General features: G+C 42.2%; 1 protein-coding gene across 1 annotated transcript in view; it reads left to right on the top strand.

Annotated features, from left to right (window-relative positions):
* The window catches only part of POLR1A (RNA polymerase I subunit A), a 604540-nt gene extending 590906 nt beyond the window's left edge, over positions 1-13634 (top strand). The window contains exons 32-34 of the mRNA XM_085642615.1: positions 6523-6640; positions 7965-8129; positions 13167-13634. Coding sequence (XP_085498741.1) covers positions 6523-6640; positions 7965-8129; positions 13167-13267 — 384 coding nt within the window. The 3' untranslated portion in view covers positions 13268-13634. The remainder of the gene's footprint in view (positions 1-6522; positions 6641-7964; positions 8130-13166) is intronic.
* Positions 13635-26193: the final 12559 nt, after the last annotated feature.

Below are 26193 nucleotides of genomic sequence, written 5' to 3'. Positions count from 1 at the left end.
AAGTATATATTTGAAAGGGGGTTTCTCGTTTGGTCTGATGAGGTGCATGAGGATTAATGATCTGGTGGGTGGAATGTGTGTTGAGTGAGGGTTGCTGCAAGTGTGAGGATTGATGTGCACCACTGGCACATATGTACCATCTTTTGTGCTGGGCAGTATCATTATTACATAGAGTCTACCCAGGAATGACAAAGAAGCAGAAGTAGAGCAACCCATTGGATGCACTGTTAAACCATTGAGAACATCGGCAAGTGCAAACAGGGAGGACGCTCCAGGAAGATGAACGCCCCTCTAGGACAGACGTACCCACAGTTTGCAACTGTGCAGGTGTTTCCAGAATTTGCAGTAGACCTGACTCAGGAAGTATTTGCCCATCTCGAACTCATAGTAATTAATGAATGTGGTACGTTAAGCCACCATTTGTCACCATTTCCACATTTTCCACAATCTGGAAATGTATCACATACATTCCAGTCCCAGTGCAAAAGCATGGTGTTCTTCTTATCATTCCCTTAGTTCCACATGCTCTTTTCATAAACAAGTGCTGTGGCATCAGCAGATGGCATGCTTTGTCTCCAGATCTCCAGTGCTCGGTCTCTTAGGAGTCCATTATTTAAAAGGACTCCAGGAAACAACTGAGGGGGTCAGCAACATCAGCATGCACGTTTTTTTAACTCCTTTTTTTCTCAATAATCCGGACCTTCGAATAAACCTTTATAAGTCCCTCAGCAATGAGAATAGCAGATTTTGAACCTGGTCCTTCAGGTCTCAGATCTCTTTTAGAGGTGCAGATATCTCATGCACCTAAAATAGGTTTTCATCCAACCTTAAGGTATAGTATGTACTAGTAATGGGGGTCTTTGAGCTAATTGAAACATTCTTCATCTTTGAATATATAAGGAGAGTCAAAGGAGTCTTGGAGGTAGAAAGTTTCTGTCTACTGATTCTTTAGCAACGGAGATCTGATCACCAAAACAGATGCCTAAAATGTTTAACATGCTTAATTTGCCAAGAGATACGGTCTGCCAAGCATATGCTGCCTGCTAATTTACCTGCCCATTCCTGGCACAGCAGAACGTGCTTGTCTCCCAGCCTTAACCTCGATATCACATGACAGTCTGCACAGTCACATTTGCTTTCGTAGGATTGATCTCCTGCGATTGTCTCTAACATTGTCCTGGGAAATAGGGCCATATATTATCTATACTTTTTGTCAATGCATTAATATTAATTACATTATTACTTCTCTTCCCCTCTTGGTTTCTCACATTTGCTTCTCCGTCTGGCAACCCATTGCCACTAATTAATACCTACTTTCTTAAACCATGTTTAACTCCTTAAGACTTAACAGCTCCCTATATTACTTTTGCCAAGTTATACCTTAAGTTACAAAATGCCTGAAGGTTGACACTGCCCCAAGACAGAGCTTCACTTGCCACATAGGCCACCAACAGAGGAGAGTGACTCATTCTCAGTGGTAGTTTGGAAGGGCAGCCGAGGTGCGAGACTAAAACAATTATTCTGATGTACATACTACAGCCTGAGCCAACAACATCCGAGCCCTTGCTTCCATTCAATGATGCTCTTGCAGATACTTAAGACCATGTTCTTGTCCACCTGTGAACAGGTTAGTGGCCATGCATCATAGAGCAGTGTCTGGTGACTCAGCTTTTCTCACCAAGCATCCCACCTCAGAGCAGGCCTCGACCGGTAATGTGAATCCCAATTCATTCCCTTCCATCCTCCAGATAGGGCACCTAAGAGGATTGCTGCTGTTGGCAAACGTGTTTTCTTCAGCTAATCTGGCACTGCAGTCTGTCAATCAGTCTGCTTGTTGGGACATTACACTCCTGCCTTTTGAGACATAGCTAGTGAGATATTTCCAGTAGACCTGGAAGATTTGAGGGTCTCTTTGGCCTAGATGCTACATGAGGGAGACGCAGCCAACTTTGTAATCCATGCAGGCTTAGATACTAGAGGGTACTTAGACTGGGCAGTTGGTAACAACGTGGTTTTTAGTTGACAAGCCTGCAGGAGGTCCACTGGGTTCTGTGAGAAGGCAGACTCCGCTTTGGGGTGCTTTAAAATGGTAGAGATACAGAACTTTCCTAGGAGATGTCGCAAAACATTGTTACATAAGGTTCAGAAATTTAGAGGCTACTCCAGAGGGCTGGTTAAAAGACAAAGACACCCTTCAGATTCAGTGATGCAGCAGACAACCCAGTGCTTTCGTAGCCACGGACACAAAATCAGCAAGAACTTGCAGTTCAGCAAGGACGCCTGTTTTCCCAATCCTCCTCCCCTGCTACACCAGCAACACACCACTCTAGTTTGTCCTCAGAGGCTCATGCCGACCCAGTGGGAGGAAGGATCCGGCACTTACTACCTGGTTGCCGATCCATCAACAGGTGATTCATACAAATTATTCCAAACGGTTATGCCCTACACTCTCTATCCACCCCACTCAGTATCTCTCACACACCAGAACAACATTCAGAGGAGCATCTGTCTATCTCTCTACAGGAGGTGGTGCACCTGTTGCCCTCCAAAGGTGCCATAGAGACGGTACCGGACTCAGAGAAAGGTTGTGTTGTTACTCTCTATTTCCTTGTTCTGAAAAAGGATGAGGCCTCAGGCCTATCTTAAGCCTCTATCCTCTCAATGCCTCCTACGGAGGGTCAGATTCAAGATAATCATGTTAGCACAGATCCTATCTGCTTTGGACCTGGGTGACTGGATGGTGTCCCTGGACTTGCAGAACACATGTTTTTATATAAACGTTACCTGCAGTTCAGGGTGGGCCAGGAGAATTTTCAGTTTTCCGTGCTTCCCTTAGACCTCAGCTGCGTCCCTCGGATCTTCATGAAAACAGTAGCAGTGATCAATGCCCATCTTCAGAGATCAGGAACCACTGTATTTCTGTAGTTCGACGGCTGGCTGCTGAAAGTAAGTTCGCCTCAGTCAGTCATAGGCCACCTCTAGACAACGGTGGACCTTTTGACATAGTTGGGTTTCCCCATACACAAGCTGAAATCCACTTGATTCTGCCTAAGAGGCTTTAATTCATTGAGGCAATCCTGAATACAGTGGAATGCAGAGCTTTCCCTTCACAGCAACAAGGCCAGGTCATTCGGGCTGTGATTCCAATGTTTCAGGCTAGTTCTTAGCGCTAGGTGAAAGTGGCTCCAAGTCTTCTGGGCCTCTAAACGTCTTACATTCTCCTTGTCTGCTATGCCAGGTGACATATGAAAGCCCTGTAGTGGAACCTGAAATCCCAGTGGGCCTAGCATCAAGGACGTCTTTCCAACAACAACCAGGTCTCAGATCAGATAGTTCAGGATTTGCAGTGGTGGTTGACCAACCATAGGTTGTCCTGCTGCAGTCCACTCTCACTTCCCCTCCTCGAGCTGATAGTGGTGATGGACGCATCACTGTTGGGTTGGGAGATGACCTATGGTAGGGGGAAATCAAAGGAATCTAGTCTCCAGTGGAGAGTTAGCCCCACTTCAATATTCTGGATCTATGGCCATTCATCTGGCTCTGAAGGCCTTCCTGCATCCATCAAGGGAAGGCTGGTGCAGATTTTCACGGGCAACATCACCATGTAGTATTGCAACAAGCAGTGTGGAGTGGGGTCATGGGTCCTGTGTCAGGAGGTCTTATGTCTGTGGAGATGGTTGGAGCATCAGGATTTCTTCCTGGTCGCCAATCACATGGCGGTGGGTCTATGAATGCCAGGGGCATAAGAACTAAACAGATGTCATCTGGCATTCCACGAGTGGCGGCTCGATCTCGCGGTGGAGCAGGGCATCTTTTACCAGTGGGGAGACCCCTTGCTCGATCTTTTCACCACCATCAAACACACATTGTCACCAGTTTCGCACATCGGTATTTCACCAAGTGCACTCTTTAGGAGACTCATTCTGGCTGGAATGGAACTAGGGGGACCTGTACCCCTTCCCTTCCTCTCCAACGTGCTCAAATCATTCTGGTGGCCTTGGGTTGGGCCAAGATAGTGTGGTATAAACACGGACCTCCTGAGAATGAGCATCTGTCCTCAGATGAGGCTGTCACTTCAAGAAGACCTCCTGTCTCAGCAACAGGGCAGGGTTGTTTATTTGAATCTATGCAATCTATACCTCCAGGCATGGAGATTGAGCTCCACACCTGGAGGTATAGATTGACAATTGACTTCTTTTGATTTGCCGCATGAAGTGGTGGATGTAGTCCTTGCCACCAGATGCCTCTCCTAAAAAAATCTATTAATATCGGGTATTGGGACAAATTTGCCACCTGGTGTGGTACTCAACGTACAGGCCCCTTACAACAGACTAAGCTGTAGCATGCCCTTTTATTTGGGGCCCAGCAAGGCCTTGCAGTGGATACTATAAAAGGTTACTTTTTGGCCCTTTCTGCCTTTCTACGTTTGCCTGACTAGCCATCCTTATTCAAATGTCCTGTTGTAATGAGGTTCATTTAAGGTTTCTCATGTGTAAGTCTCTCAAGCCAATGTGTAGCTTCCCTCTACATTTTCTGACCTTGAAGACTGTCTTCCTCAGTGCAACCTACATACAACACCGTTTACCAAACATTGTCTCGCTGGGATCTTGGGCGGTCTTCTAAAGTTGCAACTCCAAATCTATTACTCTACTAGCTTTTTGGGATCCCACTTATCTCTCCAAAGAGGTGGAGAGTCTCCTCAGTTAGACTCTAAAAGTGTGCTAAGCTTTTACATAGATCGTACCACAGATCATTGAGTGGATGAGCAGCTTTTTGTGGGGTTCTCCAGAGCAAAGAAAGGAAAGGCTGTGCAGAAGAGGACCTTGTCAAAGGGGTTAGTCCTCTACATTAAGTTCTGCTAAACACTGGCCAAGAAGCAGACCCTGTAAGGTCTAAGACCCCAATCCACCAGGCCTAAGGCTTCTACCACTGCATTGGCATGAGAATAGTCTATCCTTGATATCTGCCAGGCTGCAACACAGGCATCGGTACACAAATTCATGAAGTACTACTGCATTGACAGCCAGGTCTGGCGGGAAGGACACGTTGCCTACCTAGTTCTGCAAGACTTCCTTGTCCGAGTCCATTCCATATGGACCTACCACTTTGGGCAGGAACTGCTTTTGTTACTATTTTCAGGTGAGGAATCCGGGGTTAGACGTATCCATCAGAAGTACAAGTTACTTTTGGTAACGCTCGTTTTGATGGATACTCTAAGCTCAGATTCCTCACTGACCTCCCACCCACCTAATACTCACCACACTGTAACCTCCAATTGTTCACACTATGGGTCTGAGGGCACGGAAAGGTAAAACGATAAGAAACTGAAATCAGCACACAGGGGTGGCACCTAGTTGCAACTCCGCTCCATAACTTCCAGGGCGGTGTTGAGCCAGTGCAGACCCACAAAGCACCACCTAGTGAGGTGCAGGAGCACTGCAATGAAAGATTCTCCAGACCCACTCTGGCATCTCGGAAACATTCTAAGGTGAGAAGTATCCACCAGAAAGAGAGTTACCAAAGGTAAGTAACATGCTCGTTTTCTATTATCTGCTTTTCAATCTGTGTTGCATCTTGCGAGATGAGTCTCACTTTCTTCTTTAAATTCAGAACAGGCATTGTGGAAAAAAAAAGAATTATTACATATTCTAGAAAGAAATAATATGTACTTAATTATATGTATTACTTAATTATTACATATTTTATTTTTAAATTGAAAATATGTCCTATTTTGTTTATATTTATTTATATTTTTACCTTCGTGTAAGTAATTTAAATAAATGTAACCTTACTTCCCATGGGGTTTTATTTTAAGCCCCTACCTCCATTATTTTTTAACATCCAAAAGGTAAAAGGGGAGAACACACAAGGTCAGAGGGGGGCTTGGGCAGTCAGCCAATCTGGTGGGACCTTTAAGGTTTCAGCAGGTCAAAGTAGATCAAAAGGACAAGTGAGAAGAGCATAATACCAATTGAAACACGGTAAAAAGAGTAAGAGGACCGGAGAAAGAAGTAGACTGAGATGGTATCCTGGTTAATGCTGTTGATGGTCATTCAGGAGTAGCGATTTGACAAGTTTTTTTAAAGAGGCAGTAGATGGGTCAGATCTGATCTCGGGTGGAAGAACTTTCCATATTCTTGGAGCAGGACCAGAGAAAGCACGATTGTAAGTTATTTTCTTATTGAATTTGGGAGGATTCAATAATAGGGTCTTAGAGCTTCTTAAGTTCTGACTCGAACCAGATAGCTGGCCGTTCTACAACAGTGTAAGTTACTACAGAAATGCAGTGTGAGAATTCCGAAAGTGAGTAAACCTGCTCAAAAGTGCAGTTATGAATCAGGCCCAATGTGTCCAAGGATTCTGCGCATTCCTCAAAGCAGCTGGTGTTGGGCTCTAGAGATCCACCAGTCTGTGTAGTCACAGTATTTCTGAAGCACATCCCTTCCTGTGGATACCGTTTGGCTGAGTAGTATGCTGATGATTGAAAGCTTCACTTAACAGCTTCTTCAATCTTGCTTCTAGATTCTGGACCTCCGACGACTTTATTCCAATGACATCCATGCCATGGCCAATACCTATGGAATTGAAGCGGCTCTCAGGGTTATTGAAAAGGAAATCAAAGATGTATTTGCTGTGTATGGTAAGTCATCGCTTGAGTTATTTTGAAACCATTGGGAATTTCATAAGCCAAGCAGCATCCTTCCTTGCAATGACTCTAAAGACCAGAATGGGTTTAGCAGCCCATGTTCTTCATGAGTGGGACACTGTGAGAGGGAGAGCCCAGAGAGAACGACTACTTCCCCCTTTCCACTACAAGGACCAGAATCCCTCAGGGCAAGGATGACGTTTGTGCCACCTGAAAATAAAACCACTCCTGTTAGATAATATATAAAGCCTCCGCGTCTGTATATCCGACCCAGTCTCCCACAGACACACACACACACACGCACACTCATCTCAGTTGGTGAGTCTTCACTGCAGACTTCAAGAGTCTGCTGTTCAAGCAACACTTTACCAATCTGTAACTTCTATAATTCCGGATCATCACGCCTTAAGCGATTCACCTTTCTTGTTCCGGGCTTTGCAGGCTGTCAAACTTCCCAACCCCATCCCCTCCTAGCCCTTTACTACTCTGCTATGATCCTTTTTCCCAACCATCCCTTTGAAATGTGCTTTGTTCTTTAGGGTTCATTTTCTATAAAGAGGCTCTGAGTGTTTGTTATTAGATGTCAACTTTGCGCTCCTTAAATGAATCTTGTCTGATTTTGTTGCTCATTGATGATGGTGGCAAAACTCAAAAACTGTTGCCTGTTTGCTAGGTTATTCACACAATTGAATCTTTGTGCTTGAGCGAGAGTACCCTGTGCGTTGCATGTGTCTCAAAGCAGTTACATTTAGAAAGGTTGCAAAAACAACACCTGGTATCAGAAGTAAAGGATAGTTTTTAATGGCCAATCACAAAAGGTACAAACCTAACCAATCCAGTTCACTGCAACAGAACGTTTAGGGTGAGCTACTGAGTGTGCAGACCAAGCATCATAATGCACACCAGACGCCCTGGTGTGCATTATGGACAACAAATGGTGTTGTCTGAGCAATTTTGTAATCTGGATCCTGTGTGTGTAGACTTGCACAAGTCCTTTTTGGCCTGTATAATTTCATTTCTTAGGTGGTCTGTTACTCTTCATAGGTGCATTGTTGGCAGCTGTCTGAATATGTTTTGCTAGCTGAACTGTTTAAAGATCAATGTAAAATGTGTGCTCTATGTATATCCTGATTGTGGTCATAAATATGACCTTAGTCACAAAATAAAATTATGTTGCACAGTGTGAAACCCCCTAAACTTTTGCAGCGTGAAATCATTGATAATCCAATCATTTTTGTATTACGGAGGAGAAAAAGTGCAGAAATACAAGACACAGCTCCTTCTCCGCTTCATTGCTTCCTTTTATTATTTAATACAGGTATTGAAGTCGATCCGCGACATCTGTCGCTTGTGGCAGATTACATGTGCTTTGAAGGAGTTTATAAGCCATTAAATCGTCTGGGAATGCAATCCAACTCCTCTCCTCTGCAGCAGATGACATTTGAAACCAGCTACAAGTTCCTGAAGCAAGCAACCATGATGGGTACATAATATTTAGTGCATTCATATTATCCATGGAATGTTGACCATACCTACAGGGCTTGAAGGTAAAAGGTTTTAGAGCTCTATCGTGCCAGGAAGAATAAATAACTGAAATAATTGAGAGCCTAATGCGTGACTTCTAAGTGTTGGAATAGTGTGAAGAATTGCTTTCGTGTAACAGTGCCGCCACTCGGGGGAATAACACACTGCACTAATTTTCACTTAGTACCGGCAGGTGTATTCATATTGAGTTCAGACACCTTTGGTTTCTCTTCTGCTGTTTCCACTATATTGTTATAAAATTGGGTTCACTAGTTGAAGTCTCTGCCATACTCCAAAGCTGGGGCTTGCGTTTCCATGGTAAGGGCCTACAGACCTCAGAGTGACAGAAGTGCTTGGCTCCTGTAAGGTCTCCTCTGACTTCCTGCCTTATGCCTCTGGTATACCACCGGCTTATGCTCTACAGTGCAACGCCTATGACTAACCATGTCTGCCATCTGTAACTGCCTCTGTCACCCCATCTGCCTACCGTTGCGATCACTGGGCCTCCTCCTAACTGCACAAACACCACTTCTCTGCTGAGTCCCAGTGACAAAGCTTCCTGCTAGTTACATCTTTCTGCTACAAGCAACACCCTTTTGCTGCTCTTCACCTCCAGTACCCTGTTGATTGATATATATAATTTTTTACACTATACTTTTTACATCTTTCGCTTTCCTATTCTATACACGTAGCTGCTGTCTGGCACATATGTCTTCTATTCTCTCTTTCAACTATTTTGCCTTGTGCATGTGCCGTTTGGTCTCTCCCTGCTACACTTTTGTTTGTCATCTGTTTCTTTCCCCACCTCCTTCAGCCTACCGATTCCAACATCTCCTTACTGACTACATTCTAGAGCTCTCAATAGCTGTTTACTGTTTCTAGTGTGCCTTCACTACTTACTGCACCTGCCTTCCTCCTACTCTTCACCTACTTTAACTCCCTCTTTCTACCTCAACTATTGACTGGCATCTTAATCTTGTGGACTTCAGCCTCCGCCTATCTCTAGACTCTCCTACTATTACTATGTACACTCCTGCTATCTATCATTTCCAGCATCCTCTTGCTGTATTCTTTTTCCAGCACAATTTTCTGCATCCCAATTCCCAGTAATCCTACTACTTCTTCCAGTATGTTTTTTCTTGCTACCTACTACTTCCACCATACACCAGACCACTGGTGTTCGGCACATTCAGAATATACTTGCTGCCTAACACTTTCAGAATTTTCTTGATGCCTACCGTTATCAGCATGTATCTGCTGCTACATGCCCTCTTCTATCCTTCCACTTGCTGCTGATGATCACAGTCAATAAGAGTAGAGAATAAAATACTTGACCATATGAATAAATGTTGTCATGTTATATTGATTTATATAGTGCACTAATCACCTGAGGCACTTGATCAGGTGTGTAGGTGTGTGGTCCTCAAGGCACTTATATATAGAGGCAGGTCTTCAGCTTCTTGCGGAACTCAGGAAGTGAGGAGGAGTGATGTAGGAGAATGAGCAACTTCCAGTTTTGCTTCTTCGGATGCAGGTAATGTGTGAGGGTGAGGCAGAGCATGGGTGTCCGGTGGGTTGGTAAAAATGTGGCTGTTCAGGTATTCTGGTCTTGTGTTGTGTAGGGCTTTGTATGTGTGCGTCAGAAGTTTGAATTGGCTGCGCTAGTGAATGGGGAGCCAGTGAAGCTTCTTGAGGTCTGGTCTGATGTGGGTGCGGCGTGGAGGTCAAGTTTGAGTCTTGTCGCATTTGGTTCTGGAGTCTATGTAGAAGTTGTTTGGATTTTCCGACGTAAAGGGTGTTGCCATAGTATAGCCTGCATGATGGTTCTTCTGGTGCTCTGAGGCAATCATTTGAAGATTTTTCATAGCATGCGTAGGATGTGGAAGCAGTAGGTGCACACTGCATTGACTTGAGCCGTCATGTTGAGCTTGTTGTCTAGGATGATCCCTAGATTTCTTGCATGGTCTGTGGGTGTGGGTGCTGGTCCTATCTCCGACGGCCACCAGATAGTCTCATGCGGCGGTCTTATTGCCAAAGACCAGTACTTCTATCTTGTCCGGTTGGAGCTGCAGGCAGTTGGTTTGCATCCAGTATGTTATTGTGGTCATGCAGTTGGTCAAGTTGGAAGTTGGTCCTGGTGGTGGTTGTCTTGTCCGTCAGGGAGAAGATGAGTTGAGTGTCATTAGCGTGGGAGATGATGGTGATATCTAGTGATCAGATGATGTTGGCAAGCATTGTCATGTATATTTTGAAAAGGGTGGGGCTGAGGAACGATCCCTGCGGGACTCCGCATATCAATCTCTTGTTCTCCTATGTGAAGTGTGACAGTCTGACCCTTTGAGTTATTCCTGTGAGGTAGAAACAGATCCATTTGAGAGCAGATCCTTTTATGCCAATCTTGTGGAATCTTCTGATGAGGGTGTTACGGGAGACAGTGTCGAAGGCTGCGGAGAGGTCGAGCAGGATGACAGCTGCTGTTTCTCCTCAGTTCAGGATGATTCAAATGTCGTCAGTGGCAGCGATGAGTGCTGTTTTGGTGCTGTGCTTCTTTCATAATCAGTGTAAATCTTTATTGCTTGCTTAACTAAAACTATTGCAGGATACGCCATCAGACAATGTAGTATGGGCCTGATGTAGTAAGCCATCTTGTGGTCTCAACCCCTGCAATTTACAAAATCACACAACTTTCAACAACAAAATGGCTGTTTGATATGTATTATACCCACTTTCCAAGCCAGAAAAACAATTCAAACTCGCGCAGTGGGTTAACTGGCCAATACTGATTCACTATTAGTCAGCGGTGTAAAAGGGCGTCCCCTCCTAATTATGATTCATTATGAGATGTATCAGTGGTTTTGGTTTGCGTTTGCGACCACAAACATTAGTCTAATTATTATTCATTAAGGAGGTTGTTCTGTGCCCGCCTGCAACTGGCATTTTTTTGCGATGCAACCTAATAGTACATAGGTTGCATTGCAAAAATAAATTAAAACTGGTCCCAAAAAGTTGGGGGACAATTTGGATCCAATTTTGGCGACGAGTCTTTTAGTACATCAGGACCTATAAAACTACTAAAAATATATATATATATGTGTAGATGTTCATACATCCAGTAAAATTAATACAGAAGATAAGTAAATGCAAACAAATCCTATGAATTGTAAATATTCAGCACAAATTTCACAATTTGACTAAAATATAGAAGAAGATAATTACACCACTGTTGATTCAACGTCAGACAAAACTTCAGTTTACCAAATTGTTAGCATAATTAAAGGTATTTACGAATTCAAGTTTTTTTCTCGGTTTAGTTAGCTAAACAGTATGGGGTTATAAACTTAGAGAGGTTGTTTCAATCACCTAATGCTTCTATAGTTCTTCTGGCTGCCTTGGAGGAAACTCAAATTTAAATAGCTCACTGTATTTGCTGTTAAAACACTTTTCAGCTGCCACATTGCACTGGTAATGTTTAATATGCACAGATGACATTATTGGAACCACCTTTTCTCGCCTTGAATTTCGGGGCATAAATGGTACAGGTGGCATTGTTGATTATGACAGAACCTGAAACTGTTGTCTAAAATTGGATATTTCCAACACTGCAGAAAATCGCTGTTAAATAACGTATATATATATATGCATGAGGGGAGATAAATAAGGCTGGAGTTTGTTTCATACATCAGATTGCAGAATCAGATAGAACATATTTTAGAGCAGGAATCTCCAGTGATTGTGCATGTGAGCTACCGGTAGCTCTCTAGCTGCTAGAAAATAGCTCATCTGTGTGTAGCTCAACCTTGCAAATAAAAAGCTTTTGTTTGGTTATAGGTATGTTAAAAAAATTGAAAAGGATGTGTTTAAAACTAACATTTGTGTATTTTAAGAACTGATAAGCTGATGTTTGTATAACAAATCTGTTTATGGCTGATTTTTGAATATGCTGTGTTGGGAAGTCCTTTTACTGGTGTCCTTTCTTAGATGCCAAGAGGCATTGTGTATTTCAGGTGGTCTCTGCTAGTAATCCTGCATGCAGTGGCCACTAATGGAATCTTGTCTGAAGTGGTCACTATTGTAAAACTGATCATTTGTATTAGGAGTTCTGGATTTGTTTGTTGAACATGAATAGCTCTAATAATTAAACAGGTTGAAGATCCCTGTTTTAGAGACCTAAGGTATTCAAATTGGTCTCAAATTACCTTGACTTCAGCTGCTGTTTGAGGTGGAATTTAAAGATTCGAAAAGTGTTTTTATTCCAGTTCTCATGCATATCATATGAGTTCAGTGCACTATGTAATACAGTAGTCCCTGAACTTTTGCAAATCCCATGTCAAGATGCATGTCAGCCTAGAGGGACGATTTTTGGCCAACTTTATGGGTACTCTTGAAACTGAAGCACACACCCAATAATTAGCATCCACCGAAAAGAACTGTTGAAATAAAATTATAACCTAAATTGCGATTGAACGATTGTAGTTTGTAATTTAAAAATGTATGTAAAACTTTTGCAATGTACCTTGTTGAACCATTTGTTCATTTTACCAGGATAAGCCTTGTTGCCGTGTGTTAGAGCACGTGCAAATATTACCCTGATTACCTCGAATAGTCCTTTAATGCTTTGGCTGGCTTACTCCTTCTCAAATTTTGAGTTTGTGGTTACTGTGCTGTTGTGTCTGGGATTGCTTGTTGTCTTGTCCTGTTCTTTCAGATGAAAATGTTAGAGTGAGCACCTTTTAATAAACTGACAAGACTTCAAGCTAAACCAAACTCATTTCGAGCCCAAGCGTTTTTGTTCTCTGTTCTAATCGTCTGCGACCTCAAGTCCTCTCATATTTCAGCAAGCAGTTAAATTAAAAAAATGCCATTGTATTTCAAAAGTCTTACACATCCTAATTTTGGTCCTGATTTTCTCAACACCTTTTATACGTTCATCAAACGTGCTTATTCCATTGTTAGTCAAGTTTTCACATCTAATGACTTTGTTTATTTTCTTTTTCAGGAGCCCATGATGACCTTCGCTCCCCTTCTGCTTGTATTGTTGTAGGAAAAGTCGTGAAAGGAGGCACTGGCTTGTTTGACCTTAAACAACCTTTGAAATAGTTTGCCCATAAACATCAATATGGCTGGAAGATTATCTGGAGCCCTCCAAAGTCATATTATATATGCCATATGTACAAGCCAAAATGTACCATATACATACATATTCTATTTATAAACAAAATCTCATGAATTGAAAGCTGAATTAATGGATGTATTCTGTGTATAAATGAAAGCCCGTGTAAAATATATCATAGTATATGCAAATGAAGCTGGATACTCCAATGGAAGTATGCAGGAGAGAGTCAAGTTTTTGAATTATGGGATTTTTAAACAGAAGTGAGATGTAGTGGCAAACTAATACAAGTTAGTGGCGTGCCAAGAAAAGTTATGTTGCTTATTTTTATTAAAAAAACAACTGACAAATAAATGTACATGTGTTTTATTGGAGCACTATATATAAATTACATGCAGACTGTATTATAGAAAAATCAAAATCTGCCAAGAGAGCCCATCCGTGACTTTCGTCCAAATGTATTCGCATAGTGAGTTGGTCAAAAAAACTCTCATAAGGAAAAGATTGTCAGTGCCCAAGCCTAGTTTATTTTATTTATGTATTAGTATTGCTTTGGGAGTTTCTAGGAGTGCGCAGATCAGTGTTGCCGGAAAAGGGAAGCCATTTCCCCCATTTGTTTTTACAATGTAAATGTTACTCAGCCTTTCATCCTTCCGATATTGATAAATGAGTAACTTCGAGTTGTATGACAATAAACATCTGTTATTTCAACACCAAATGACCAAACTTGGGTGAACATCTGCATTGCAAATGCACATGTTATGTGATGTTGAGAGAAAGCATCCCCCTTTCGAAGAGATTTCTGTGTCCTTCCCCTAGATTATCTTTTTCAGGCTGATAACTGAGGTGATGCCCAGGAATGCAAACCCCTTTTTAAGGCTGTGTTGTTTATATTTGTAAGCACATCCTAAATCTTTCATTCCCTCCTTTCTTAATTTAATTGGTCAGGACAGCTCCTCCACAGTATCATCCAAGAATACAAATCTAACATTTGAAGGTTAGGATTCTGTAATTTTAGCAAAAGATTGTTCAGAATTCAGTTCATATAAGTTAATTAAGTGTGGTGGAAGGTAGAGCAGATAAGCCACCCAAAGCCAAGGACTACCTACCTTCTTACTCCACTGCAACCATTAACATATCATGTTTAGTCACAGACAGGAACACTCAGATGCTTATCTGTTATAAAATTGATGTTCCCCTTCTTAAAATGGCTCATTTTCTTTATACTTACCACATGTCTTCATATCAAAGGATAGTTTTTGTCTTGCCTGATTATTCTGCACATTATTTTTGACAAGAATATAAAAATTCTGATTTGAGATACCACATTCGACCCAAACACTGTTGAGGGATTCCTGACTCGCAGCAATTTGAATTGCGACACCTTTGATGCAGATTCTGGTGAGGTATGGTGAAAACCACAGCATAGGCCTCACATCATTTAGTGCCACACACTTATTGGTCAAGGCCTGTTGAATGCACTTCCCAAACACCCTCTTCATACGTTCAACAAGACTGCTGGTTTTGGGATGGTAAAAAGAATTACTTCTGCATTCACAAACTGTGGTGCTCTTTCTAACTTCCAGCCACTTACTTTAGTAGTGTAAGAAGACTAATGCGGGACTTAACTGACAATTGTAAAGGATTTTAGTGTATTAAATGGTATGGTTGTGCGACCTTACTGTGTAATACACTCACAAAATTGTCTAAAGTGTAGTCAGGCCTATTTGTAAAACCTTTAGCTCAACCATGGGTTGCTGTGGCTTCGACCTGCAAGACTTAAACCAAGAAACAAGTGTAAAGCATATAGAAGCACCAAACCGCAAAATAGGAAAATCACACTACATAAAAGAAATTCGTCACCAATTAATAAAAAATAGATATTTTTATGAATTCAAGTCACCAAGATGAGCAATTTCACCCAAGGGTTTCTGAGATATAGATGTTTAAGTAAAACGTACATCTCAGCTTTTTAGCCCAAAGTGCAAACAAGCATTGCTAACTGTATAGTTTAGAAATTTTCAAAAAGTTTATAAGAGTTGTGTTTGCCTACTCTGCTCCAAGTGGAGCGACCAAATCCAGCAGAGTGAAGGTCACGGGGGACACTAAGGAATATTTGGACAGATACCTGGTCACCAAAGCAGTCTCAATTCCAGTTCCACAATTTATCTCCAGACCACCATAAACTTCAATGGAGTGGTCTTGATGCTGGAAATGCAGAATTCTGAGGATGCTGAAAGATGTTTCGGGTGCTGTGCAGTCAACAGGATTGTCCTTGTGGTTATTTCTCAGTCCATGGGTAAGGTAGCATGACTTTGGCTACATGGGTCAGTGTCCCTCAAAGTCCTCTTTGAGCCAGTAGAAGACTAGCCACGGCTGGGCTACTGATTTCCATACACAGTTGGTCGAGTGGTATTCTAAGGTGAAGCATGGTGTCCTTCTTTGGTGACCAGTCTGGACTCAGACAATACTCCCTGTCAAGCAGACTCCGGCGCAACTTTTGGCCATCGAGAATTGATCCCACTATGCTTTAATTGTGGTTTCTTTTTTCTTCACTTCGGACATGTTGCACTCTTTCCAGAATTGTGAAAATTATAAATGTTCACCCTCAGCTGGTGTGTTGTCTCAGACTGTACTGTTCTAGATTATGATACCATTTTTACTACCTGCTTATTATAGTATTGTCTTGTTTAATCTATTGGTCATATCACTGAAAGGTCACCACCCTCTTATTGGAGTGTTGCTGTATCTTGTAATGCTCTAATTATTCTCACTTTTCTACATGTTTCATTGCATAACTGTATCCTCTCTAAAAATTGTAAAGCGCTCTGATACCCGCTAGGGTCATGCTCGCGCTATAAAAAACTCTTCAAATAAATAAATCCCTTGGGTTGCCCAGCAGTGATTCGAAGAAGGTGCCTACTGATTTATTGGGATGGGCTTCTTCAGCTTTGATGGCGCGGGTTCCAAGGGGTCTGCCGACTGACCCTTGGAGTCACCTTACTGGGGCTCGGGATCGACTTTTTCACAAGCCAGGAGCCACAGACACAGTCCTCTATTTGCTAGTCTCGGGTGTGGCAGGTGCAGTCCAGAAATCAGTGCAGCCTCTCTTGCCAGGTCTAGGGGTTAGCAAGGCAGTCCTCCTTAGGTTCTTTTGCCAGTTCCGTCGTGATTTGAGGTTCAGGGTGCCATATTTATGCCTAGAAAGTGCCCTGGGTGTATGAAGCGGTTCTTACACAATGGGCTACCAGGATCACTCCTGGCCTGTGACAACTTACAGTTATGTGTGGCATCTAGCAATACCAAAGTGCCCTGTTCTGCCCATTTTCAAGAAGTCTGAACCCTCCTTGGATGTTAGGAGATTGGTCACTACCCTGGGGCGGTGGCTACCCGTAGGCTACACGCCCATGGGAAAACCGGTTTGGCTACTGGTTTCCCCTCTCTAATCCCGCTGCCAGCCTGTCTACATGAACAAAGGGACAACCCTTCAGGAGTGTGATCGCCATTTGCCCACCAAAGGCTGTTTCGCCTTTGAAGTTCGACTTTTGGTCCAACACCCTGAGTGACTTCCTGCAAGGGGGAGATAATAACTCTCTGTATCAGGCTTCCATTGGTCTTAAACCTGGGAATTGTTCACACAACTCCCCAGGAGGGCAGATGGCTGTCTGGTGGCCAGCTACTGTGCGAGGCCACCGGTCAAACTGGCAATAGAGTGGCCGCCATCTAAAATTTGCAGTTCCTTAAAAGTGACATTAAATTCAAAGTCCGGTTTAATGCCAGAAATAATTTGATACCTTGAAGTTCGTACCCATTAGTAGTCCCACTCCGAAGTTAGCCAGACTGAGTGGTCAGACCAAATTTCTGTGTTAGCAAATAGGGCTATGTAGGAAAGTGGAGTATTATTGGGTTTGGAGGTTAGACCACACCGTGTAATACTATTTAAATACCCCAAAGATGGTCCCTGGATTCACACTAATAAATCCTCAGCTTAGTCCTGGTAGAGTAGCAAAGAGCAGTCAGGCTTTCGTAGAGGATAATATGTTATGTATTTTAACCAACATGACAGATAAGTAATGTATATGACTCGAGCGAAATCTAACACCAATGTATGAAAATAGAGTGTATTTATCTTAACTTTGACACCAAAACAAACGGAATACCATACATATAACCGGAGTTATAGATTCTTGAAGCAATATCAAATCAGTGCACTGGGAAAAAACACTAATGACAATCCGTCACTTGCAGGTCAGGTTACGTGGAATCCTTATGCAGGCAAGTGAATTTTACCCCGCCCGTGGAGTTCGGGTGTAGATGTTTCCTGGCTGTCCTTGGTACCGAACAGGAGCCGTTGGGATGCTGATATTACCTCTTACATGGTGCTGCAAGAAACAGAATACAAAAACAAAACAGATAGCTGCTGATGTCGGATGAAGGTTGCTCAGTGTTATTATTAGATGCAGTATCCAGTGCGGAGGTTAGTTATGAGTTTTAGCTAAGGACGATGGTTGTTCACTCAGTTCCAAGTCGGTTCCCATAGGGACAAAGTATCCCTCTTTTTCTTTGGTGCTGTGGGCAAGATCCTGTTCTCCGTCCTTGATGCACGTTGTTCAGTTCTGAGGTTCTGGTGTCGGGGGAGGTGGTTCCCTTAAATTCTAGATTTAGAGGAGTTAGGGGTGTGGGATCTAGTAGCCAATGGGCAGCTAGATCTTGCAGTGTGTCTGACCCTGAGGTGACCACATCAGTCGGTTGAGGTAACCTTTTCTACCCAGAATCCTCTATTCTGGCAGAAATCAAATTGTGATGTACTTACCAGGCTGCTCAACCTGGAGATGTGGCTAGCCTTCTGTGGGTGTACACCTCCCTGCATAGCTAATTTCCCACCTGCCCAGATGCAAATGTGCCTGGGGCAGGACTGTTTCCTCCACTGGAAGTGAGCCCTGATGCATATCAGAGGTGTTGCAGCCCTTGAAACTCTCTGATTTGATGTGCCACTTCACTAGTCTGCTTAGGAGGAGGGAGGTGTGAGCCCGTTTCTGCTCAAGCCTTTGTTCCCGACTCTTGGGAGTGATCACACTGCCTGGCAGGATGTCAGAATCCTGTCTTTGCAGCTGCAGGCACTGGAAAATGTGGGCTTTCCAGCCAGAGCACAGAGAAACTGAGGTACCCAGGTTGGCAACCTCTGAGGTAGCCACCTAGGTGCATGTCATGTTACCCAAGGCAAAAGATTTGTGTCGGGGGTGACAAGGCACGTTGTGTGATACCAAACAGGACATATTTCGGCTGTACCATAATGGAGCTGCCATCCTCAAGAATGCTCCGGTGCCAGCCCATGTTATGATAAATACAGACTATATTTTGAGATCTTGTGGCTAAAAGATTGATACTCAGTAAAAATGATGAAAAAATCATGAGTTTCTTATTGTTGGTTCAAGATTTTTTCATAGGCCAACACGTGTTTCATGACAACATGTTGCTTCATCAGGGCCAAAGCATACATACTTCACTATTGCTGTTAATTGAACACAGCATTGATGCGAACAAATTATACAACCATATTAAACATATAGATGTTTAGAGAAGAAAGAACACAAAGAACAGTAACGGAAAACAAAAAATATAATAAGAATTTGGGGGAAAAAACACAATAGAAAATAAATTGTAAATTTAATATGAATATTCTTCAATAGCAGTCAAAAAGATTATCACGATAAAACAAAACAAACTCATTAAGCTAAGAGAGAGACCGCACATTAGGTGAAAAATGTAGATGAGACCAGAGCGGGAGATATTGTTGCCCAAGTATATTCTCGTAATGATACACGAGTGGTAAAAATAATAAAGAGCAGCACTATGTGTTAATAAAGAAACCCAAGGGCAGTATAAGGGGAGGACGTCATACAGACACCAGAAAAATAGGCAGGGAATCAAAAAAACGGATGGACACTAAAAGCTACGTCTATGCAGTTGCAGGTGAGATCAACAGGGGCCGTATTATGAAAGTGCCGTGGAGGCGGTATGGTAATTTCTGCCTGCTTTGCACGCCCCCAGGGCACTTTTGGGGCATAGAAGGATCCTCAGACACTTGTGCAACCCGTTCTGTAATACCAATAGCACTGGCATACATAAAGCGCGGGCGCTACCTTTAGGAGTAATTCCCTCATTTTCATGAGGGCATGCTCCATGCAAATGAGGGAATCCATTTGTCTCTGGCAATCTTCAACACTTGCCACGGTATGGCAAAGAAATAATAATCTTGATCCTAAAGCTGAGAAATTAATAGTTGTATTATCAACAGGTCATGATTTTAATAATGGCAATAATAGCGAGAAAAGAACCAATTTCATAACTAGACACCATGTGAAGGTGAAGGGCACATAGTGTAGTACTCACATTTTGAACAAACATGTTGTGTTTGGATGATAGGGTGAAGATTAGCGCCACACTTATCTGAAAAAAGGTAAAAGTATAATGGAAAACCCAATTTAGTGATGCACTCATATTATTTGAATATAGCTTGAAGTGTGACTAAATAAATGGTGGTGACAGACTGCCTAGGTGTTCACTATCTACACAAGTTCTAAGTGCAGAGAGAGGTTCGCAAGTCTTTCGACTTGACACGAAAGATGGAATACCTTTTATTACAAACAAACCACACACTCATATTTATAAACCGAACGCAGTTTAAACTAAATTCACATCCCTTAGGATGCAAAGCCATCAATGTACTACACTGGAGTAATCATGTCTATTTTACTCCTTACTTAAATTGTTGACCGTAATAAAAGGTGTTTCTACAACTTACCGGTCCCGTGCTATGGAAGAAGTGCGCGGGGACGTGTGAACAGTAGTACACAAACACAAATACAGTCAGTCGCTGAACCCTTTAATGTGGTGAGACGTTCGCTCATCTTTAGGAATCACTCGGAAAATGATGCACATCTTTAAGAGGCAACCCAAACACTCTTACTCGAAATTCAGACCACTATGACTACAACAGTGTAGTATCCTGATGTTATGGATTGCCTCTCCCATGTTTCCCTGTCCCTGGCTGCTCAGCCTGTGTGAGTGTTCTGAGTGGAATGTTTGGTGTGTGGAATAATTGTGGAATGCTTGTGTGACTGGATGAGGAGTGACAGTTGGTGAATGGGGCTGAGCAGCTAGCAGGCTGCTCCCGGTGGGGTTGCTGTGGCATTATACCTGGATTTGTTCTACTTGTTTACCTGCCTACTTGCTACCTGAATAAACCTACGTTAACTTTATATCTCCAACCTGGTCCCTGATTGCTACACTTATTTTTGGCGATGAGGATGGGATGGCGGGAAAACCGCACCACGAGAGGGAAAGAAACACGAGAGAAGGCTGCTCCTGGTGGGGCTGTTGATTACCATCTACAAGCCTTGAATACCTGGATTTGTTCTACTTGTTTACCTGCCTACCTGCTACCTGAATAAATCTACGTTAACTTAATATCTCCAGCGTGGTCACTGATTACTACACTAAGCTAAACAAATACAGTGCCAAAGTAATACGCTCATTCTCAGGACACCTATGATAAGCTACTTAAATCCATATCAGTGACTTACCGGTACAATAGCCGATAACTCAAGTTCACTAGGGGGGTCTGTAAACGCCGAATCCTCGATGCGCTGCTTTTTTAGAGGCTTAATTGCAATAACGTGTTTGGTGATTTAAAGAAACAACTAGAGTGTATCTATATTTCCTGTCAAAAACAACTATTTCCGGTTATGTTAAACTCTCATGTGGGGATTGGATATGATGTATTACATCCATTCTCCAGTTCTGTGATAATGTAAACAACTAGAGCGCATCAGTACTTTTCGGTCGAAAACAATTATTTCCAGTTGTGTTAAATTCTCAGCTCAGGATCTCCTATGGACTACCAACACTTTTAAAAAAATGTATTAATGTCATGATTGATATTTACAATGTACATACAGAATGGACCGCTAACACGTAATGGTGGTTTCCAATGGGAAAAACGACTATAGGGACATATAGGCTTGCACTAATAAGTCCTCACCTTAAATATTCTGCACCCTGCCTCCTGGGCTGAGGAGGCCTTCCTTAGGGGTGCCTGACTTATTTTAAAGATAGTTTATCTTGCTGTGCCACACATGATGGGAGCACAGTTTAATTCAAGCAGTTTGCACTTCTCCTGCAGTCTGCAGTGTCAGGCCTGCTGTTAGTAGTTTACTTGGGTCACTCAGGGTGGTACAAAACTGTGCTGCAGCCCTGGGGACCCCTTTACCACCTAAGCTCTGGGTACCCCTGGTACCATATACTAGTGACTTATAAGGGAGTAAAGTCCTTGTCATTTGGGATTGCCAAATTCATGCATAACAGTTTTAGGGAGAGAGAACTGGCACTGGAGCCTGGTTAGCAGGCTTCAGTGCAAGATCAGAGTCGAAAACCAACATATAGTAGTCCAAATGGGAGTACAAAGTATGGGGCATCTACAAAGAGCCCTGTTTTCTTACAGGCTAGTAACTTTTTCACAGCAAAAACAGCAATTTGGAAGTGATGCTGTTAGGACATATTAAAAACATATGTCCCACTTAAGAAGATACAGCTCCCTGCCTTAGGATTCCATAAGCCGCCTTTAGGGGAGACTACTATATATTACTAAGGGAAGTGGGGGCTTTGCCATTAGTTTGAATGGTAAAGTCGCACTAGCAGTTTAAAACTGCTCTTCCAGCCTCCACTGGCAGGCTGGGGGCCATTTTGTACTTTGTCACACACAATGGGGCAAACCAGTGCTACAGCCCTGGAGGGGCACACTGTCTTGCATGCCATGGGTACCCTTGGTAAGATATACCAGGGACGTCTAAGTAAGTAAGCTTATGTCAATTGGAGGTAGCAAATTCAACATACATTTTGCAAAGGGTTAGAATACTTGCCTTGAGGTGTTACTATCAAGTTTCGGTGCACCCTCGCAGTTGAAAAATCAGCAGCATGTATCTAAATATTTGGGGGTGATGCAAAAAGAGGCACTTCCTTACAACAATTAATTAAATGGTCTAACTATGTCAATCCCCACTTTCTCCCATAGCTTTGAAGTTGGTGAGTTAATTGTATGGGAGGGGGTAAACACTGAATGGCACCCCTGTCATCCTTTGTTTGCCCATTTTGGGCACTTGTGATAATAACAGAGTTGAAGTTTTTGGGGGCACAAACGTATTAATTAGCCTTCATAACCAAACCCTCCTCCACATACAATTCATCAGCAGCTTTTTCAAAAGGCTGTAACCCTGCATAAACACTCTTTTCTTTGGGCTACCCATCCCAAACAAACTGTGAGACCTGCCTCAACATTACGCCATCCTGCAATGCATTGCAGGATGACATGCTGAATAAGAGTACAAGCCCGCTGAAAAACTGATGTCACTGAGGCTAACCTGAACAGCATCCAACAGTACTGGAATGTACCAGACAGGCATCTAAAACACATGGAATGCTTGGAATCGGGGGCACGCTCAGCCTCGTGGTAGGCTGAGACAAGGTCTAGTTTGCAGAACAATTTAGCATCCCTGAGCACAGCCAACATTTCGATTATCGTGGGCAAGGGGTTGGAGTCTATCCAGATTTCCTTTCTTACAATATGGAGATCAACACGCTCAACTCTCCACTGCACTTACGAGCCACCACGAAAGGTGATATCCACAATGAAAACTCTATCAGCACAATGATTCCTTTCTCACGCATCACTTTAAGTTCTTTTTCCAAGTCATTTTGAACACTGAATGGCACCCCTTTTATCTTATGTTCAACTCGGACTGTGCTATCTTTAGTTTTAATCCTTTGTCAGAAACGTTTATTTTTTCCCAGATCACCCAAAAACATCTTGGGTAAGTTGTCTCCCCTTATGATCAACGCCTGTTCCTTTAACACCCGGTCTCAAAACCATACCAAAGATGCCTTGATTGAACCACCTTAAGAACGGTGAGCCCTGTGACGCCTCCATAAGTTTTGCCTTGTATGCGCCTGCCTGCCCCTGAATTCCTAAATATCCTCGAGTAATCCTAACAGCTTTATTTTGCATCCTTTGTGACACATAAGGGAACGATCTGGAGCTTCTAATTCTTTATCATACAAGGTTACTTCGAAAAACAGCTTGCGGATGATCATTGCGATTCGAGTCCCCCAACCAGTGTAAAGTCTTGTCACCCACCTTGACATCAACATACAGATCTACACTTTCTGGCTAATCACCTTTCTTCAATGTACTCTTCTCCACAACTAAAACCATATCACGCAGGTAATTTAGTTCATCACCACATAAGCACCCACAGGTTCATCAGAAACATAACTATACTCTTCCTTTTTAGGTCGAGCCTGCAGGCAGCGTGCATGCACTGTTTCTTAGCGACTTACTCTTCCTTTAAAAATAATAATAACCTAAAACGGGGATTTTATCCCGTCTGTTACTTTCCATTTGTTGGCAGCATTATAACTCTTCATTAGTGTCCGTCCTCTGCTCGTGCTGTGATTGGGATAGTCTTTATTCTTTTTTTGCATTTTTATATAGTGTGAACTCTGCCTGACACGAAAGTACTGGAACACTTTATAGGAGCACCAGTTACATAATTAATTTAAGAAAAACATTTTGCCATTCAGTATAAGGAAAGGCTAAGGGAGGGAGAGCATTGTTGAACAGCATGAATTCGACCTGACCCGAAGTTGTTGGAGTTCTTTATATGAGCACCAGTTACACTAATTAAAGACAAACATTTTGCTGTTCACTCTAACGAAAGGTTAAGAAAAATGAGACCAAATTAATTATTTTTTACAATAAAATTATTTTTTTACTAATAGAAAGTTTGAACTCTTTCAGTTTTATTGCAGTAGGTATTTACAACAATAAGATACCTTGGCAGCATGTACAATGCTGAAGTAGCTTCAAGGCCCATTGGGGAATAGACTACAGACAACACGAATCGATCAAAACATCGACTCTCCTTGGTTTTTAGCTCTTCCATTCCACAAGGCCTCCCCCAAATCATACATTCAAGAGTGTACACCCTAGGAGGTGCTCACGAGCAGAAATGCAAAACATCCATAAGGAATGCCCTTTTTATTTTTTTAGTTACAATGACTGGAATCATACCATCATCAATAGTGGCACTGTAAACATAACTCGGTGCGCCAAAAGAAGAACGTGATTGTAGTTGCGTATATATATATATATATGTCATATAGCCAGTAGTGGCTCCTTAAAGATATTTTATTTCAGATGAACACTAGTGCACGAGTTTCGGTTGTTTATTACAACCTTTCTTCACAACATAGGAGCATCGTCATTCTTTATGTATATATCATGTGATCAAACAATAAACACATAGAAACTAACAAAGGTCTAACACGGTGATTGTATGTATAGATGCCATCTTATAGTAGGAATTCCTCCATCATACGTTATTGATTTGTCAAATTAAACTTGCCGTTTTAATGCAAAGCATATCAAATACTTATTACATTTAAACACGACTGCTGCAAAAGATAATCATTCTAATGTAAGAATAAATATTATCTCACACAAGTATAATTAATTGTGGCGATCAGGAATACAATCAATAAAGTGCAAATGCATTAATTGACATAGAACAAGGGGAAAAGGTTTTTTTTCCCCATGAAGCTGCTGTAATATGGCAAGTGCCAGAATACATCAAAGGATACTATGCTCCAGTTCATTAATATATGCCGTATCTACGGATCAATAAAGTGCAAATGCTTAAATACTGCTAATACTCTTGTCATACAAGTGCATTCAGACTGAAAATAGTGTGAGATGGCAAGTGCCACAGGATACTGCAATCCTTTACATATAAACTTGCAAATTCCCCGTGGGTACATGTTATCCTGACTATGTCCACATATTACATGCTTCTCTCTCTCAGAAAATTATTTTTAGATGTATTTTACTGAAAAACATTAAGTTGCTGTATTGTCAATTCCAACCAAAATAAAGCAAACAGATAAGACAAAAGAACATTCAAAAGGAGTGTGTTAAGGGTAGGGGCAGGCTACCCCAAAAAAGTGTAAATTTCTTCATCTATGTTGAAACCGTGAGGTTCCTGGCTATCTAGTTCTAAAATGAAGTCGATCTCCAGTCTACGCAATTCCTTTTCCCCATCCCCCCTTCTTTTTCTCACAGGGACATGGGCTAAACAGCAGCATGTCAGGTCAGTAGGATCACAATGGTGTATTTTTTTTTTAAATGGCACGCAACCGGATAACTGCGTTCCTTGTTTATAATTGCCCATAAATGCTGTAATATGCACTTGTGTACTGGAAGCGTAGTGCTCCCCAAATATTGTTTTGCACACGGACATTCCAGTACATATACAGCAAAGGAGGTTCTGTATTTTAGATGTCCTTTAATTTAAATGTTTATTTTTAAAAGGGTTGGAACACCAGAGGATAACACGATAGTTTATTGTGCTATCCTCTGGTGTGCTGCATCCTTTTTTCGTAATTGGAATTGGATTTGTGATATTACCTACTGGCGGTCGCCAGTAGGTAGTTATAGTTAGGACCATTTTTCCATAGGAAATCCGCAACATTCTATTTCCAATAAGTCTGGCACCGGTTGACGAATCTTCGCGAAATTTTCCAAACTTTTGGCCAGCTCCGGTCCGCTCCTATCCTGAAAGTTTCGTGGTGATTCGTCAAGGGGGGACGAGAAAAAAGGGGGGTCCCAAAACGCATTTTCCCCCTTGCAATTTCCCATAGGACCTGTTGACACAGCTACAGCCCGAACTGCTGAACGGAATTACGTCAAATTTGGCAAAGAGGTAGTCCTCAGTTCAGACTCGTGCCTTTTGCATAAATGGTGTAAATCCATTCAGTAGTTCCTGAGAAAATTAGACTAAAAAAAGATAGATATATCTAT

This window comes from Triturus cristatus, chromosome 2_2 (genome assembly GCF_964204655.1).
Source record: "Triturus cristatus chromosome 2_2, aTriCri1.1, whole genome shotgun sequence".
In the NCBI taxonomy this organism is placed as follows: Eukaryota; Metazoa; Chordata; class Amphibia; order Caudata; family Salamandridae; genus Triturus; species Triturus cristatus.
Note: the sequence above shows the minus strand (reverse complement) of the source record. Positions and strands in the feature narration are given on the sequence as shown.